This window comes from Ovis aries, chromosome 16, assembly GCF_016772045.2.
Source record: "Ovis aries strain OAR_USU_Benz2616 breed Rambouillet chromosome 16, ARS-UI_Ramb_v3.0, whole genome shotgun sequence".
NCBI classification, from domain to species: domain Eukaryota; kingdom Metazoa; phylum Chordata; class Mammalia; order Artiodactyla; family Bovidae; genus Ovis; species Ovis aries.
The window spans coordinates 31,369,152-31,388,257 of NC_056069.1; the positions used below are offsets into that span (position 1 = coordinate 31,369,152).

General features: G+C 40.5%; 1 protein-coding gene across 4 annotated transcripts in view; it reads left to right on the forward strand.

The window, feature by feature from the left end:
* Positions 1–3,963: 3,963 nt before the first annotated feature.
* The window catches only part of PAIP1 (poly(A) binding protein interacting protein 1), a 29,285-nt gene continuing 14,142 nt past the window's right edge, over positions 3,964–19,106 (forward strand). The window contains exons 1-4 of one of the 4 annotated variants that reach the window (XM_042233810.2): positions 3,964–4,019; positions 5,446–5,615; positions 14,369–14,554; positions 16,768–16,880. In XM_042233810.2, coding sequence (XP_042089744.1) covers positions 5,517–5,615; positions 14,369–14,554; positions 16,768–16,880 — 398 coding nt within the window. In that variant the 5' untranslated portion in view covers positions 3,964–4,019; positions 5,446–5,516. Of the gene's footprint in view, positions 4,020–4,102; positions 4,148–4,343; positions 4,858–5,445; positions 5,616–14,368; positions 14,555–16,767; positions 16,881–19,106 lie in introns of those variants that run through there. The other 3 variants (XM_027980081.3, XM_027980079.3, XM_027980080.3) reach the window with 3 other exon arrangements.

The window sequence follows — 19,106 nt, forward strand, 5'->3', positions numbered from 1 at the left end:
ACACAGGTTGCCCATGTTCAGTTCCTGGGCAGAGAATTAAGGTCTAACTTCTAGTCACTGCTCACTGCTGCCTCACTGAGAGAAGTTGTACAAATGGAATCATACAATAACCTTTGAAATTACTTTCTTTTTTAAACTCAGCATAATCCCTCAAGAGCCATCAAAGTTCTATTTATCAGGGGTTTTTCCTTTTTCTTGTTGAATGGTATTTTATGGTATGAATACCACAGTTCAGCCATTCATCTGTTAAAGGATTTATATTATTCCCAGTGTGGGACTATTATGAGCTATTATAAGAGCTTGGGTACCAGTTTTTGTGTGGACATAAATCTTCATTTCTCTGGGTAAAGGCTTAATTTGGGCTGCTTTAACAAAATACCATAGACTAGGTGGAAACATCACTGAGCTGGTTTCACAGGTTCACAGCTGTAGAGGATCTTTGCCACTTTGTAATACGGAACGCCTTTCTGCCATTGTCCGATGACATCTTCTCTCTGAGACATCATTGGAATCATCTTTAGTATCCCTATTTCTACCAACACTCTGTATGTGATTATTTGTATTCGCTAAGAAGACGGAAGCTTTCTCTACAGTGCTCCTCTTTCCTTTCTGAGCTGTCATCAGAATTACCTTTAACAGTCCCTTCATGGCAATATCAACTTTTTCTAGCTTTTATAAAATCACTACCAGGGACTTCCCTGGCAGTCCAGTGATTAAGACTCCATGCTACCATTGCAGGGGGCAAGTTCCTTGTTCTGGGAACTAAGATCCCACACATTTCATGCAGCTAAAAAAAAAAGAAAAGAAAAAAAATCACAAGCAGCCTCTACCCATTAACCAGTTCACAAGCCACTACCACATTTTTTTGGTGTTTGTTACAGCTGCTCCACACTTCTCAGCGTCAATTTCTGTCTCAGGGCTTTTCAGAGAAATATAATTACAGAAGATAGATATAGAGACAGCTACAATTTATAATGCGAATTGGCTTATGTGATTATGGAGGCTAAGGAGTCTCATGATTTACTGTCTGCAAGCTGGAAACCAAGGAAAGTTAGTAGTATAATTCCAGCCCAAGTCTGAAGGACTAAGAATCAGAGCAACAGCTATGTAGAAAATTCATTCATGTTTGTCCCCAGGTCTACTTTTCCTATACCATAACAGGGCTAAAGTTACATAACAGTAAATAGGCAGAAGGCAAAAGACAACGCCAAACCCTTTGACTGTGTGGATCACAACAAACTATGGGAAATTCTTAAAGAGATGGGAATACCAGACCACCTGACCTGTCTGCTGAGAAATCTGTATGCAGGTCAAGAAGCAACAGTTAGACCTGGACATGGAACAACAGACTGGTTCCAAATGAGGAAAGGAGTACGTCAAGGCTGTATGTTGTCACCCTGCTTATTTAACTTATATGCAGAGTCCATCATGCTCCATGTGCTCCAGGCTGGATGGAGCACAAGCTGGAATCAAGATTGCCTGGAAAAATATCAATAACCTCAGAAATGCAGACGACACCACCCTTATGGCAGAGAGAAAGAAAGAACTAAAGAGCCTCTTGATGAAAGTGAAAGAGGAGAGTGAAAAAGTTGGATTAAAACTCACCATTTAGAAAACGAAGATCAAGGCATCCAGTCTCATCACTTCATGGCAAATGGATGGGGAAACAATGGAGACAGTAACAGACTTTATTTTTTTAGGCTCCAAAATCACTGCAGATGGTGACTGCAGCCAGGAAATTAAAAGATGCTTACTCCTTGGAAGAAAAGCTATGACACACCTAGACAGCATATTAAAAAGCAGAGACATTACTTTGCCAACAAAGGTCCGTCTAGCCAAAGCTATGGTTTTTCCAGCAGTCATGCATAGATGTGAGAGTTGGACTATAAAGAAAGCTGAGCACTGAAGAATTGATGCTTTTGAGCTGTGGCGTTGGAGAAGATTCTTGAGAGTCCCTTGGACTGCAAGGAGATCAAACCAGTCAATCTTAAAAAAATATCGGTCCTGAATATTCATTGGAAGGACTGATGCTGAAGCTGAAACTCCAATACTTTGGCCACTTGATGCCAAGAAGAGACTCACTGGAAAAAGACCCTGATACTGGGAAAGACTGAAGGCAGGAGGAGAAGGGGACAACAGAGGACAAGATGGTTGGATGGCATCACCAACTCAAGGGACATGAGTCTGAGCAAGCTCCAGGAGTTGGTGATGGACAGGGAGGCGTGGTGTGCTGCAGTCCATGGAGTTGCAGGGTCAGACACGACTGTGCGACTGAACTGAACTGAAAGAGCAACATCTAAATTATCTAACTTATCTAACAAAAGGGGCTATAAAGATAACCTGATTTCACCACGGATGCAGAATAGCCTCATTCTCAGATAAGAAAGTCAGATACGGAAAAGGAGCTAGCCATCAAGTTCTAAGGGGAGAAAAGAGGGGTGAATGCAAACAAAAGTCTGGGACAGGATTGGATCAGCTACTTTGGAGGAACATACAGGATAACTCTGTCGTTGAGCATACAGTTTGTGGGGCTTTCCTACACAATAGAAAAGTCCAGGCAAGCCTAAAAGAATGAATTTTTATGTTATTGGCATTATCTCATCTAATTTTGAAATTGTAATCTTGTCTTTGTGATATATACTTAGTGCTACAGGATACTTTTTATTTCATAGCTGAGGAAACTGAGGCTCAGAGACGCTAAATCCCTTACTTACCCAAGACCACCTAGGCATTAAGGGTCTAAACCAGGATCCAGACCAAACTTCTGGCCTACTTTGAACCCTACATTCTTTCTCAGCACTGAGGAACCCCACTTTTTGCTGGCTTCCATCTCTGACTTATTTTTGCCAACAATCAACAGTGTTAATCATTTATTCGTGATTGCCTTCATTAGGGCTTTACAGGTGGCTCCATGATAAAGAATCCACCTGCCAATGCAGGAGATGGAGATGTGGGTGTCATCCCTGGGTTGGGAAAATCCCCTGGCAGAGGAAATGGCAACCCACTCCAGTGTTCTTCCCTGGAGAATCCCATGGACAGAGGAGCCTGGCGGGCTATAGTCCATGAGGTTGCACAGAGTGGACAGGACTGAGAATGCACACCTTCATCAAAGCTATTTTCCTCCTTCATTTAGGCGAAGATGTCAATGTTTTCTTTATTAGCAAGACAAAGAAATTGTTAACAGGAGGTTTCTTTTTTCCTAACAAATGATTCTCAAGATGACAAAATTGAAAAACATTAAGCCTTGCTTAAAATACAGGGCTACAATCAATTTGTGAAGATGTTTTAATTTCATAGTGAAAAAATCATTTTTTTCTCCTTTTTATTACTTACATTTTCCCCTCATTTGGCTTTAGCACCATCAAAGCTGGTTTTAAAAAAACAATAATTTACACATAAATAATGAATAGAAATTTGTTGTGCAGTGCAGTAGCAACTAGCCTCAGAGGGCTACTGAGCACTTCAAATGGCTTCATCCTAAGTGAGATATGCCAGAAGTCTAGAATACACATTGGATTTTGATTAGTATGAAAAAAAAATCTCAATATCTTTATTAATTACATGTTGGAATGATACCATTTGGGGTCTACTTGTTTAAGTAAATGATATTATGTAAATTAATTTCACCTGTTTTTTTCACTCGCGTAAGGTGCATTCTAAAAAATTTATAATTATGTCAGTGGCTTGCATTTGTGGCTCTCATATTTTGATTAGACAGCACTGGCAGAAGATGAAAAAGAGAGGCATTTCATTGAAGGGTAGTGTATTTTCTTAAAATTTCTGGAGGGTAAGAAAAAAGAGAAGAGAGTAAAGCTTGGTCACACTGTGACCTACTGTGCTAAACACCTACAGTGAATTGAGAGGAGCGGGGGTGGGAGGCGTCTGTCGATTCTGTTCCTCCTCCCTTCCCCCGCGGCTATCGTAGCAGGTGGCAGGCGAGCTTCCACTGCCCGGCTGCCCGCCAGTCCTCCGGTCTCGCCTGCGCCCGCACATTGAACACACCTGCGCGCCCCCGGAAGGTGCGCGTCCGCGAACCCTGGCGCCGGCTCCACGCCCCCTCCCCCCGTAATTTATTTATTTCCTCGCCTCAACCGTCAGTCTCGCACTTCTCTCCCGAGAACCATCGCGCAGGCCGGGCCTAGCAGGGGTAAGCGCCCCCTTCAGCCCCCCGCTCGGCCCCCGCGGCCTAGGCGCCGCTCGCCGGACCGCCTGCTGGGCCGCGGCTGCCAGCCCGCCGGCCGCGAACGGGAGGAGCCGAGGCCGGCGCGCCCGGGGCCTCCGGGCCGCGGGGGGCCGCTGTGACCTGCCTTCGCCCCCGCCGCGCCGGATTTGGGGGGAGAGTCGGAAAGCCGAGGCTAGCCGCGGGGGGCGGGCGCTCCGGAGCGGCGGGTTCGGGGGTTGCTTTAGCTGCCGTCCGCTCCGCCCGCCCGAAGCGCTGAGGAGCCTAGCGGGGACCCGCCGCCCTCCTCCTCCATGAGGCCTGAGTGAGCGCCGCGGCGAGAGCCGGCCCCGCGGCGCCTCCCCTCGCGTCCTCTCCCGAGCGCAGCAGCAGCGGCCCCCGGAGGAGGAGGAGGAGCATGTCGGACGGTTTCGATCGGGCCCCAGGTGCTGGTCGGGGCCGGAGCCGGGGCCTGGGCCGCGGAGGGGGCGGGCCTGAGGGCGCTGGTTTCCCGAACGGAGCGGGGCCTGCTGAGCGGCCGCGGCACCAGCCGCCGCCGCCGCCGCCGCCGCAACCCAAAGCTCCGGGCTTCCTGCAGCCGCCGCCGCTGCGCCAGCCCAGGACGGCCCCGCCGCCAGGGGCCCAGTGCGAGGTCCCCGCCGGCCCCCAGCGGCCTGCCCGGCCCGGGGCGCTCCCAGGTACGGAGCCGCTCTAGGGGACCCCGTCCTCCTGGGCCAACGCTTCCCCCACCACGGCCCTCCGCGCGCCCCCGAGGGAGGCGCGCTGTCCCCTCTTTTACCCCCTGCTTCCCCGAGAGCGTTCCCCTAAGGGCCCGGTTGTTTCGGGGTGGGGACGGGCCCAGAACCGGGTTTGGAAGGTGGCCGCCGGAATCCTTTGTGCGCCCCGGCGGGGGGAGGGGCCCGTGGCGCCCTCCGAGTTCTCCTGTCCCGGGAGGAAGTAAAATTCGCCTCCCCCTCCCCTGCCCCCGAAGGGGAGGCCTGAGGCGGGCACCCACCTCTTTTTAACCGACTCTTTAAAAAAGAAAAAAGGAAAAATAAGCTCTCACGTGTTTATTTAGAAAGCAGTATGTTCATAGAATGATTAAAGCAAGTCTATTGTTCCTTTTTGCAGGCTCTCTGCAGCTATCCTGGCGATAACCTTAAATTTCGTGATGGTTCTTTTTTGACTTAGAAACCAGTCTTGCTCAGATGGCTTTTCCGTATATGTAAGTTGTTATCCAAAGGAATGAAAGCATTTGACACCAATTTTTTTTTTTCCTTTCTCAGAACAAACGAGGCCCCTGAGAGCTCCATCTAGTTCGCCGGATAACATCCCACAGCAGAATTCGGAGTCAGCAATGGCTAAACCCCAGGTGGTTGTAGCTCCTGTATTAATGTCTAAGCTGTCTGTAAACGCTCCTGAATTCTACCCATCAAGTTATTCTTCTAATTATACGGTAAGTACACCTTTTTACTACAACTCTAATTTAGTATTACTGGAAGAATGTGGTTATTACATCATTTATCAGTATGCTGGTGTGCTTTCTGTACCGCACGTAAAAACATAAATGTATTGAAATCATGAGGAAACAAGTAATTCAGGAATGTATTTATTATATTTGAGGTAGTTATTACAGTCAAGGTATCAAAACGTAAGCTTGAGAGTAGACAGTCTTGTCTATTTTGTTCATTGCTGTATTTCCACCATCTATAATTTAATAAATTTACAGTGGTCAAGGACATCTTCAGTCTATAAAACTGAAGTCTGTGTCCTGACTTTATGGATGATCTATAGAATAGTGGCCTGGAAAAGTTAATTTTTAATTTGATTTTAGCAGGTCAGCTGGATATTCATGGTAACTGTAGGGTAAATTAAACAGTGGTTTTGCTGCGGGCTAATTGTGGTAGGTATTTTAATGTTAAGTATACATCTGGGCTCTGTTATGTTAAAATAGAAGTGTTTCTGGTTCTAATTAACGGTTATATAGAAATGTAGGGAGTTTTGATAAAGTGTTTAGGTATAAAGAACTTTCAGATTCATCTTTGTCAATAATATAAATGTTAGAAATTGGTGTCACTTAAATCTCAAGAGAAAACAAGCATGGTTGGGATACAGAGAAAAGAATTGTTGTGATGGTAAATGCATAGTAATTGTAGATAAATAGGGCAGGGACCATTCAGGATTGAAGAAATGATAATACTTTAGCATAAGTCCTGTCTCTTCTGTTCTTCATTTTTTGACATATAAGTATACGGAATAGTGTAACTCAGGTTTAGCTCAAAGTTTCACAAAGTGAAAATACTTGGGCATCCAGATAATGAAAAGGAACGTTATCATCATCCCCACAGCCCACTCTTGTCTCCTCTCCTCCTCCCCATTACTGCTCTCCAAAGTGAAAGTCGCTTAGTTGTGTCTTGACTCTTTGTGACCCCATGGACTATACAATCCATGGAATTTTCCAGGCCAGAATACTGGAGGGGGTAGCCTTTCCCTTCTCCAGGGGATCTTCCCAACCCAGGGATCCAACCCAGGTCTCCCGCATTGCAGGCAGATTCTTGACCAGCTGAGCCATAATGGAAGCCCACTGCTCTCCAAAGGTAACCACTATTTTGATCTAACAGTAATTTTGCTTCTGTTCAAAATTCCATATAAATGGAGTCACATAGAATACACTATTTTTCTTTTTCATTCAACATCAAAATTAATCAGTATTGCAGCATGTTACTGGAGGTGATTTATTCTTGTTGCAGTGCACTGTGTGAATATTTGTTGATGATTGTTTGGCTTTCACAGTTGGGCTATTATGTTTGGGGCTGCTGTTCTTGTCCATGTCTTGGTGGATATTTGTCCTTGTTTGTGTTTGGTATATATCTAGGAGTGGAGTTGTTGGGACATACGGTAGCTAGGTTTAGTAAAGACTGCTGAATACTTTTCCAAAAAGACTGATTGCAGTGTATTCATTGAGTACCATATGGTTTCCAGTTAGTTTAATTCCTTATCAGTACTTGGTATTTACTATTTTAATTTTAGCTATTCCAATGGGTGTGTTATCTTTTTTAATTTGAAAAGTCCCTGATCAACTAATGGTGCACACCTCTTTTGTTGCTTTGAGGGTGAGAGTTGGAGGGACTTTACTTCTGTATTTGTAAAGGAGAACTTTTTATTCCATATTTTTATTTTTATTCCATATTTTTATTCCATATTTTAGAAACTTCATGCATCTTAAGACTGCATTAGGAAAGAGCTTTGGGGCTGGAGAGGGGAAAGTACAGGCATAGCAGGAAGAGCAGTTGACTTGGGGTGGAATGGGCCATCAATCATGTAAAGTAGATGAGAGCAGCTTGGATTCTTGCCCCGAAACTGTTTTTGGCTTAGAGAAGAAAGGAACCGTTTGAGAGTTTTGAGTAGCTGAGTAAGTCTTAAGGATACTTACCTTAACAGCCACAAATGATTTCTCATTTGTTTGCTTTCCCAGTGATTTGGGCTGTTTGGTGAGAGGGATGTAGTTTTTTCATTCATACCAGCTAGTTTCTTAAATAGTTGAAGTGACTCCCTGAGAGCAGTGTATTGAGCCATGTTAGTCGATTTCTTTGAGCCATTGCCATCTTCTTGGCACTCCTTAATCTCTTGTAGATCAGCTCCAGGTTGGCTCTGTTTGCCAGAGCAAACTGAAGACTGGAAGCCCATGGCTCACATGTTGCCTGCAGGTGTGTCTTCTTTGGCCCTGAGTATTTTTTTTAAAGGGGGGTTTATAATTTACCAGTACTTAGATACTGCACAGCTGATTTTTTTTTTTTTTTTTTTTGAGGTTTCTTTGAGATCATAAGATCTGGCCATACTGGACTGCTATTTTGATAGAGCAAATGTTGGCTGGAGCTGAATAGAGGCAGCCCCTTTAGATAGTGTGTAAGCTCTAATTTGCTCACCGGCTTACTTCATTTGCCTGTAATCCACCTGGATTCTATAGGCATTCAAGCTTGCTGAGTGCATTCGTGCTCGGTCATGTCTGACTCTTGATGACCCCATGGACTGTAGCGGGCCAGGCTCTGACTTTGGGATTTCCCAGGCAGGAATACTGGAGTGGGTTGCCATTTCCTTCTCCAGGGTTCAAACCAGGGTCTCTTGCATTGCAGGCAGATTCTTTACTGGCTGAGCCACCAGGGAAGCCCCAAGAATGAGTCTGGCCCATATCAAAACTTTAAGGACTAGACACAGAACGGGGGACATGCCCATTAGAGCACTCACAGGGCTACCCAGGAATCCAACCTGTGTCTTCTGCATCTCGTGCATTGTTGGCAGATTCTTTACCATTTTGCTACCTGGGAAGCTTACTACTCCTGCCCTGATATATTATTCTCTGGCCTTACCCTTTTACCCTTTGTCAAAGCTAAGAGTTTTTCTCAGTCACAGAACAGCAATATTCTTGATTTTTCCCCTGAGTCTTAGGATAAAGTCTGATTATGAGAGAAGCTTTTCCTGACAGTAACCGTAATCCAGAGTTAGCTGTATTCACTCACTTGTTCAGAAAAGAATTGAATACTTAACCATGAATCAAGGGCTGGGGATACAGCAGTGGATGAAAAGTTCTTATCTTTGTAGAGCCTGTATTCTAGTGGTCTCCTTGCTGGATTTCCAGAAATTCCTTGAATCTTCCTTTGTTATGCACGTGAGACGCTATTGCTTGATATCCTTGAGCAGGCTCTGCTCTCAAGAATGCATGTGTTTTACATTTTTTATGACAGTCTTTCACTGTGCTTTCATAACCTTTCTAAAACTCTTAAGTCCTTTTATCTTCAAACCTTCCTTTAATATCACTGCTAGAATCTTCTTCATATGCCTTCTTACCAGTGAGTTGCCATGTCCATCTATTCCTGGCCATTCATTGCTTTTTCTCAGGTAAACTACATCTTAAATATTTAATCACGGTTCACTTATGAGAACCAAAAATTCCACATAGGAGTTGATAAATTATTAAGAGACAAAATCCCCCACCCTCCTCAACATGCACAAAAAATCCCAGCTTTTTCTGAGAACCTCCTCCTTCAAGTTACTGCCCAGTTTTTCTTCTGCCTTTTAATAGTGACATTCTTCAAAGCGAAAAATTGTTCACTGTTGTCACTACTTTACTCCTCACTGACCATTGAAACCTCTGCAGACCGATCCTCTTAATTGTACTATTTTTGTGACAGCTGATGTTTTTATTTTAAAATTGATTGTCCTCTTAACCCTCATCTAAATAGACTTCTTGAACACTATGTGATTCTGTAAGGTTGACCTCCTGGTGTAGGTCCTGAGCAAGGTGCCAAGGGTACATTTTAAGTCTTTCAAAATTTCCTCCTTTTTAAGAACTGAATATTTATGATACTAATCTTGTCTTAAATTTTTCTCTCTTCACACAGTTTTGATTACCAAGACTGCAAGCATCGTTGTCTCAGATTGAACCAATGAAATATTCTACAGCATTTGCTCCTATGAGCACCTCTCCTCATTTACCTTTCCTTTGGCTTCTGTGGCAGTTCTTCATCCTTTGAATTTTCAGACCATTCCTCCTCTCCTCAGACTGCAGGCTCTGAGAATTGTCTTTTTTCTGTTTTATTACTTCCCTTGATGATAGTACCTATCTCCTAGAATCTGACCATCACATACCTGCCTGCTGATAACTCTGGAATCTAATTCTTCCTCTCAACTCCAGGCTTATGTTTCCATTTGTTTCGCCCTCTTCTGAGGATTGCACAAACTCAAGAACAAAGAAAAATTCATCTTTTGCAAACCTTTGCTTACATTTTTATATTCTAAATAACTGCTCAGGCTAAAAGCTTGTATAGCGTATTGACTCACTTTCCTCTTTCTCAGTCTTGCCCACTTTTGATCAGGTTAACTAAAATAGTCTTGACTGTTCATGTAAGTGTCTGATCATTTTCTTTTGTTCCCACTGCTTTGGTTAGGGGCTTAACTCTTGACAGTGTATTCAAAGTACCTACTAGAAAGTCAGTTTTCTGACTGATGTTCCTACTAATCTCTTGTCACAGAATTCTAAGAAAAATGAAACTTAAATATTCTCAACTTGGAAGCCACTTGACTTCACAGTAAAGACTGAAGAAATTTATACTTTAAAAAAACCTTGTACTAGAGAACTAACACAAGCTTTGATTCCAACATTGGAGTGCTCATCTGTTCACAATACTCCGTACCTCGCTTTTCCTTTTTGTGAAACAGCAGGCTCTGAATCCCCTGTTCAGCTCTATTCAGAACAGCTCTGTTTTCCTCTTTTACTTTCACATTTCAGATTCTGTTAAAAGAGTAATGCTTATTTGGAAAAGAAAACAAAAACCGAAAACTGAAGTTAGTGTTCTAACCTGCATTTTGCTTCAATGAATGACATTTGATAAGAACAGTTAGGAAATCAATACCATTAGCTGGGAGTAGGATACCGCAAATGTGTAAAATTTTAAATTGCATATCAAAATCTTAAAACTAGTTTTTAATTGTAAAGCTCACATATGTTTGTAGTTAACATTAAGTAATTATTTAATATAATGCATTTGTAATGCTTAACCACTTTCACAATTTCATAATAAAGTCAAGTGCCGTGCCAGGTTGCTTCAGTCATGTCCAACTCTTTGTGACCTACAATCTTTATGGACTGTAGCCTGCTAGGCTTCTGTCCATGGGATTCTCCACCAGAATACTGGTGTGGGTTGCTATGCCCTCCTCCAGGGGATCTTCCCAACCCAGGGATCTAACCCATGTCTCCTGCGGCTCCTACATTGTAGGCGGACCCTGAGCCATGAGAGAAGCCCTAAAGAGTGAGTATTTATAATTGTTTCCTCACTCCAGAGATAACTTATCCTTTGTCTATCTTTACAGAAATTTTCATTGCCTATAACTAACAGTTAAATAGTACAAAAATATGCTTCTGTGTTCTTTTAATTCGCTGTGTTGACAGTATTTCTGTATTGATACGTGTCTTTTCAGTGGCTATATGATATTCTATCATGTGGATATAAGGTAACATACTTAACCAACTCTTTGAATTGTTAAGATGAATTTTTGGCAACTTATATGTAATTAAAAACTTACAAGTTTATAAATAAGTAAACTTATGTGTCAAAACTGGGTTATAGGCCTTTGATTTTTTTGGAGTATAGCACAGAAGTTAAAAGCATAGACTTTGTTCTGTGCTCAATTCTTAATAACTTACATGTCTATAAGAGCTACATGAGCATGCGCAGGTTAGTTGAGTTGGTACAAGATCCTTCCTTGCCTAAACCCACCGTAACCCCGACCCCTGCTTGGTTTTTCCACTGCCTCTTGAACTGGTCTTAGTGTGGTCCCCAAACCCCACAAGATCTCTGCATTTGCCTCATGGATCCCATTAGCAACTGCCTTATCCTCAGTTTGTGTATTCTGGCATCTCTTAAAGGTATTAGGCAAATGCATATCTCCTTAGGGCCTGTATACTTCTTGTCCTCCTTGTATAAAATCTTTACTTAAATGTTTGTGTTGCTGGTTTCTGAGTTTGTTCTTTTGCTCTTTCTTTCTCAGTTCGGATATTAACTGTTCAGAATTCTTCCCTGACCGTTTTTTTCCACTATATCTCAATATCTGAAAAGTGTCTGCCATTATGAAATATAAGCCCAAGAGAGGAAGGAGGACTTCATCTCCTTTATCCATGATGTGACAGTATTCCCAGCACCTAGAGCAGTCAAGTAAGCACTCAACGCTCAGATGGGTTTGAATGAACAGCATACTATATCAGCAGCTGGTGGCTATTAGTTTATTGATAGAGGACCATCCTAGGTACCAACAAGTGTAGTTGATCATTCTCCTTTCTGGATGCTTTTTACACTTTAGCTCCTTTAGGTGTGAGAACATGGCTGCTGTATTTGAAATGTGTTTCAGTACTTTCCTAGAAATTTAAAATTTGTTGAACACGTAGTACCTCACTGTGTACTGGTCCAAGGGCTTTTACTAATTAACTCACTTAACTCATTAACTCATGTAATCCTGTCACACAGCTGTAATGTTTATGATTCATGAATTTGAATTTCATCAACACTAATGCTTGCTTTATCTTACAATACAGTTACTTAATTTGGATTCAAGTGTGTGATCAGACAGACATTTAAAGTATGCAAGTTGCCCTGCTCTTCTCAGTGAACCCTGTCTGAGCACGATAGGCACCGTGCTCTGCTCTTCCTGCCTCTGCTCTTACTTTCTGAGTCCTCTTACAGTACCTGCAATAGGTCATGTTAAATATCACTTTAGTGTCTAGAGGTATAAAAAAATCATGCAACATGGCCTCTAAATGGTGGTCAGCTTAAGAATAGTGGTCATTACCAGCAGTGTGAGTCTTCTCACTAAGATTATACGTCCAGCTTCCACATGGGGCTTTCCTAAGGCAAATTCTGACTAGGTGTGATTTTTTTTTTTATTTTCCCCTTCCTTCCTTTACTCACTGACTTGGAACTTAACTCCTTCATAAAATGCTTCCATACTGTAGTCATAATTGTTCCATGTGGTTTCTTATTTTGACTTCTTTTGGAAAGGGGTGAATTTTATCAGGCTGCATAGTTCCTGGATTTCCCTGGTGGCTCAGATGGTAAAGAGTTTGCCTGCAGTGCAGGGGACCCACGGGTTCAATCCCTGGGTTGGGAAGATTCCCTGGAGAAGGTAATGGCTATCCACTCCAGTGTTGTTGCCTGGAGAATCCCATGGACAGAGGAGCCTGGTAGGCTACAGTCCCTGGGGTTACAAAGAGTCAAGACATGACTGAGCGACTAACACTGTCACTTTCATGGACTAAAAAGCAAAACGAAAACAGACGATGAAGCAGACATCAGTCAACTTTTTGGCTTCCCTGGTGGCTCAGATGGTAGAGTCCATCTGCAATGCAGGAGACCTGGTTTTGATCCCTGGGTTGGGAAGATCCCCTGAAGAAGGAAATAACTTTCAAGTAAACTTCAGAATGCTTTGGGTGGTATTCCAGACATTGTGAACGTAAGAATTGATACTCAGATCTGTTATCTTTTGCACCAGTCACCCTACTCAACATTCTGCCATTATTTAAAATGCTGGGAACTACAAAAGGTGATAGTTAAAAAAAAAAAAAACTATACTCCTTTATTGGGAGTATAGTTGATTTACAATGTTGTATTAGTTTCAGCAAAGTGAACCTGTTGTACATATATCTACTTTTTTAGATTGTTTTCTCATCTAGCTCTTCAGAGTATTGAGTAGAGTTGCTTTTGCAATACAGGAGGTTCTTATTAATTATGTTTTGTATACAGTAGTATGTATATGTCGATCCCATTCAACGTAAGTTTTTTTCTATGTCTGTGACTCCCATTTCTGTTTTGGAAATAAATTCGTGTCATTTTTTAAAAACTTGATTGTACATTAAGCGATAATCATATGACCTTTGTCTTTCTCTGTCTGACTTACTTTGATAATCTCTAGGTTCATCCATTATTTCATTTTTTATGGCTGTATATAAGTACCATATCTTTATCCGGTCATCTGTCGATGGACATTTAGGTTGCTTCTGTGTCTTGGCTGTTGTAAATAGTGCTGCTGTGAACACTGAGATGGTAGTGATAGTAACTGGAAACTATTGCTACTATCAAGATTGGCTGGACATAGCAGCCAGAAAGTCTCTTACCACTGTACACTATGATATTTTGTAGTCATTTAAACTATATATATTTTTCTATCTTTGGAGATTGACAGATGACAAACTTTTTTTTCCAATATAGAAATTGTTGAATGTCTACAAGGGTAGAGAACAGTATAACGAATGCCCATGGCCTCAGTAGTTAACTACATGTGGCCATTCTTGTTTCTATATCTCTGGTCCCTCTCCCCCTTCCATTTTGAAACAAATCCTGAATCTTATTGTAACTCTTAATTTTGATCTTGGTCTTATAGTGAAATGTTGGTTTAAACTTTACTTCTCAGTCATCTTGTAAATCTGCCAGAGGTGGGAAGACAGTTCTCTACCCAGCTAGATGGAGCCCTTCTGTTACCACATTTTGGCTGTTGGGCAAGGAAAAAGTGGACTAAATTTTTTGAAGAAAATAACACGTTTTATCAGGTTAAAGATTCTTAAAAATACCATTTGAGCTAGAGACATACCAATTTAAAGCTGCCTCATGTTTATTTTAGCTAGTTGCATGGATTAATGTTTTTCTTCTAACTTTTGACCTATAGGAATCCTATGAGGACGGCTGTGAGGATTATCCTACTTTATCAGAATATGTTCAGGATTTTCTGAATCATCTTACAGAACAGCCTGGCAGTTTTGAAACTGAAATTGGACAGTTTGCAGAGACCCTGAATGGCTGGGTTACAACAGATGATGCTTTGCAAGAACTTGTGGAACTCATCTATCAACAGGTAGGTTGGCTGACAGCATGGGGCACTCATTGAACAGCTTCCCTGATGCCGGAAGATGGTGCCTGCTCCTTGAGGGGAGCCAGGTTCACATTTACCAGCCTCCACATGCCTTGACTGTTTTTGGTTCATGGGAGCTTTTAAGTCTCTGTTGTATAAAATTTCTGTAGTTAGAGATCCAGGACTGTAGCCAAGGCTCTGTACAGGCATTTGGAAGGAAGTTTTGGACACTTATGAAGACACTACATGAATATCTTGCTTTTTTCCAAACCCCTGTTTTACAAGAATCTGCCATTATTGGAATAGGGGAGAGAAAGTCATGGGAGAACTTTTTTGCCTCGTAAATGATTCTTTATTTTATGAGACTGGCACACTACCTACTGTGCTAACAAGGCACCTGATTCTTTATTTTAAAAAAAATAAAGGACTATAAACACTCTGACTTGAATCTTAACGTTTTTGCTTGTCTTTAAAATTTTCAAGGATTAATTCCTTAAAAAATATAATGTCAGTCTAGGTTATTTACACAGAGTTTAGTTTTAATCTTAGTATATTGGTCATTGAAACGTTAATGCTATTTTAAGGGGGGAAACATAGCCCTCAATTTTGAAGATGAATTTAAGGTCAGTGAGTGAGACTGGCCAAAAACAATAGGTGATAAGCACTGTCCAAGGTTGTATTCCTCTTTAAGTCATTGCTGAAGGAGCAGCTCTAACTTGGATATATGAAAGAATGACTTATGATAGCAGGTCGATTTTTTTTTTTTAACGGTTTCATTTGACTATTTTTTCAGTTTGTTCTCAATTGTTTCTAGACTCCAATATTATCTGGCCAGTTCTTAGATTTTGTTTTTTGAAAATGCCTGAGCTTTTAGGAATATAGAACTGCTCTGTTTGTCCTGAATCCTACTTTTGACATGAAAACTGCTCATCTTCCTTGATGGGAAACTAATAAGAAATATCTAAACTCATATCATGGAGCATGGAGATACAAAGGTTAAAACCTTTTTAGCAGAAAGAGTTAAAATTGGTTGTTAGTGGAGGTAAAGTTAAGGTATAGCAGGGATGCGGGAAACTTTAATGACCAATTTTGTTGTCTTTAAATTTACTTTAAATGTTAAGAGCAAAGGGAAACAGGCAGTGCCAATAATGAAAAAAGTATAAAATTTGAATTTTAAGTCTATTATGGTACCAGATACACATATATGAATGTCAGTACAATCAGTCTTTCTTCCTAGATGAGAAATGTACAGGGTCCTATGTGAGCAAGGAAGTAATTAGAAATAAAATGTTCTAATTATAAAGTACTTCATGCCTGGCAGTGCTAAACACTTGACCTGTGGTTAACTCACTTAATACTTGGTGGTTGTAAGGTATTACGTTTATCCTCATTTTATACATAGTTTAACAGAGGTTACATGACTTGCCTAAGGTTATACATGTGTAACTAGACCCAACGTAGGGTTGGAGGGGCATTTAGGCCATCTGTTAGATCTAGACTCTGGTTAACTACTGCTTTTGTGATAAGTCCCTTAATGTGTATGCTCTACTGTTCTTTAAAAACTGCAGTGAAAGTTAAACTTCCTGAGTACTTCTTTGGCTGTATCACTCAGTCTTTGATATTCAGTGTTTTTCCATTGTCTTATTAAAAATATTTTATTTCTTTTGATTTTTCTCTTTACCTTGAATGTTGGGAGTGTTACTGAAATGTTAATCTTTTGCATCAGGTATGTTAATTACCCCTATAGGAGTCAAAACTGAAGCTCAGGGAGGTTTAGTAATGTCCAGGGTCACAAATGTCCAGGGCTATCTTGTTCTGGACAGCTAGATGCCAAAGTTGGTGCCATCCTATTCCTGAAAGATACCTCTGATCAATAGTTCCACAAATATTCTTCTTAATTGGCACTATGCAACTGGGTACCTGTACATATTTTATGTAGAAATGAGCAAAAAGATTATCTGTTTGCTTTCTGCTAACCTCGGGTAAATGATGGGGAGAGCTTGCCTTAATGTTTTTCTTTGTATTTATTCTGGTTCTTGGTGTAAGTTTGGGAGGGAGAGTTAATTTCCTTATGCCTAACAATCATAAATGACTTGTACCTTTCTGTACAGTACTGAAGGTAGGAATGTTTTTTCCTCTTTAGAATATTGCTGTGAAGTGTTTGCATTAATGACGTGATGTATCTGTGTCATACAAAACTTTTTTCTTTTTGAAAGGCCACATCTATCCCCAATTTCTCTTACATGGGAGCGCGCCTCTGTAACTACCTGTCCCATCATCTGACAATTAGCCCACAGAGTGGCAACTTCCGCCAATTGCTACTTCAAAGGTCAGTGTGAACGTATGAGAGTGAAGGAGAACTCCTAAACATGCTAGAATTTCACCATTCTTCTTGCTAAGATTGCGCTTCATAGGAAGTTGCAGGGAAGAATAGGGCAGACCATTCTTATTTTGAATATAGTATTAAAAGTTTATACTCATATATAGCAGTCTTTTTTCAATAATGGTTTCTCCCTTTGGTTTTGTGCCTGGAAGGGCCTTTTCTTTTTCCAAGATCTTAAAAATGGTCACTTTACATATTTCTTTATACTTAATTTTGGCTTGAGTAAGGTTCTAATTTCACTTACTGTCACACATTTAACCAGTTTTTCCCATACTACATTTTTGAATGATCCATTCCTTATTGATTAGAAGTGCTACCTTTATTGCACTACATCCTTAAATTTGGGTTGATTCTAGACTTTAATTATATTCTATTCATTACTTTTTCTCTTCCTGATTTATTACCACGCTATTAAAAAGCTCTTAATTTTCTCACAACTAGTCTAGTTAGTTACCCATTTTGTGTGTGTGTGTGTGTGGTCGTCTTTGCTACTCTGGCATGTTTATTTTCTCCAGATTTTAGAATCAGCATGTGAAATTACACAGACCTTGTTAGTATTTATTGATGTTTGGGGATGACATTGAATTTATGAGCTAATATAGGGAAATTTTCTTATAATTTGAGTTTTAAAATCAATAACAAATTATTTTTGAGTTTATTATAATTTGTCTATTAGTTCTTTGAAAATACTTTTAATGGTTGCAAAGTATTCCATCGTGTGGTTAAACTGCACTTTAACAGAATAGATTCCAAAAGTACACTCCAGAGACACGTAAAATTAAGCTTTTGGTAAACGTGAAACTTCAAATACTTTAGTAGAAGACAAACTGTGCTGCTGATGTAACTGGCTAGTCATTTGGGGTGGGGGAAAACAAAGATGGGTTCTTGGCTTACTCTCTACACCAAAATTATTTCAAATATAAAAGTAAAACAGTAAATACTAAGGAAAAATTGACCGAAAAAAATTAGGTTGGCAAAGCCCTTTAAAGTAAGACATAATACCCACAGGCCCTAAAAGAAGAGATTAAACTTAATTAAATATAGATTGTAAAATTGGGGAGTCATAATTTATATGAAGTAAATTAAAAATAGAGAAATTTGTAACACATGGCAATGAGTCCATTTATTTAGTATGAAAAGAGGGGCCTCTTAGGAATGAGTAAGAAAAAGGCAAGTATTTTAGTAAAAATATTTGGAATGACTCCAGATAGGTGCAGTTTGGGGAAATGTAAATGACAAATTTATAAAAATATAGCTAATCCACCTAATAATTAAAGAAGTACAAGTTAGAGCTTCTGGGAAGGTGTAAAAGTAGGCATTTGAAGAGGTAGAATGGCAGAAAGGCTTGCTTAGCTTCCCTTGTGCTGCTCACCTTTGGAAATGGCCTGAGTCCCTGCTCTTGGAAATTCTGATACTAGACTGAAGTTGAGCCTGGGCATGGTTTATAAAGCTCTCCCAAGTGATGCTACTGTGTAGTCATGGCTGAGAACCAGTCTTCTAACTCTTCTGATTATATACCCACTGTGTATGCTTCTCTAGTATTGGCATATGGTCAAAGCTATTAACATGGAGAAATGCTACTCATGTAATAAGCAAAAAGGTAGTAATCTTATTAACTGAAAAATGTAGGCATACTTTGGAAAAAAAACAAGTTACCTTCACAGCAGTTATCTCTAGGTTGTAATGTTTTTGTTCTTTTTATTTCAAAAAGGTTAAAACCAAAATATAAACGTGTGTTGCTTTTATAATTGAAAAATCTTAAGCTTAAAGTTTTAGGGTCTTTCCTGTCACCAAGATAATCAGTCATGCACAAGGGTAGAGATTTACATTGGTACATAACTGACGTATATTAATGTATAATCTAATAGCATTAATAGCATTGATAGAAACAAAAGGTCACTTCATCAGAGCTCTTTCCTGAAAAGTCATAAAAGGAAAGGCAGACAAAGGAAAGTAGCCAAGGTGCATGGTTAACTGAATTGGCATTAATTAACTGATCCTTTCCATTATTAACCAGAGTATTCTATTTATAGATATCCCAACTTTTTTTCTGATGAATTAATTTAATATGTTTGAAAAGATAACCAGCAGTGCTTTCTTAAAAAGCCTAGTGAGACAATAAAATGAGGTGGTGGGTTTTTGTTTTGTGTTTTTTTAGTGCCAATATACAAC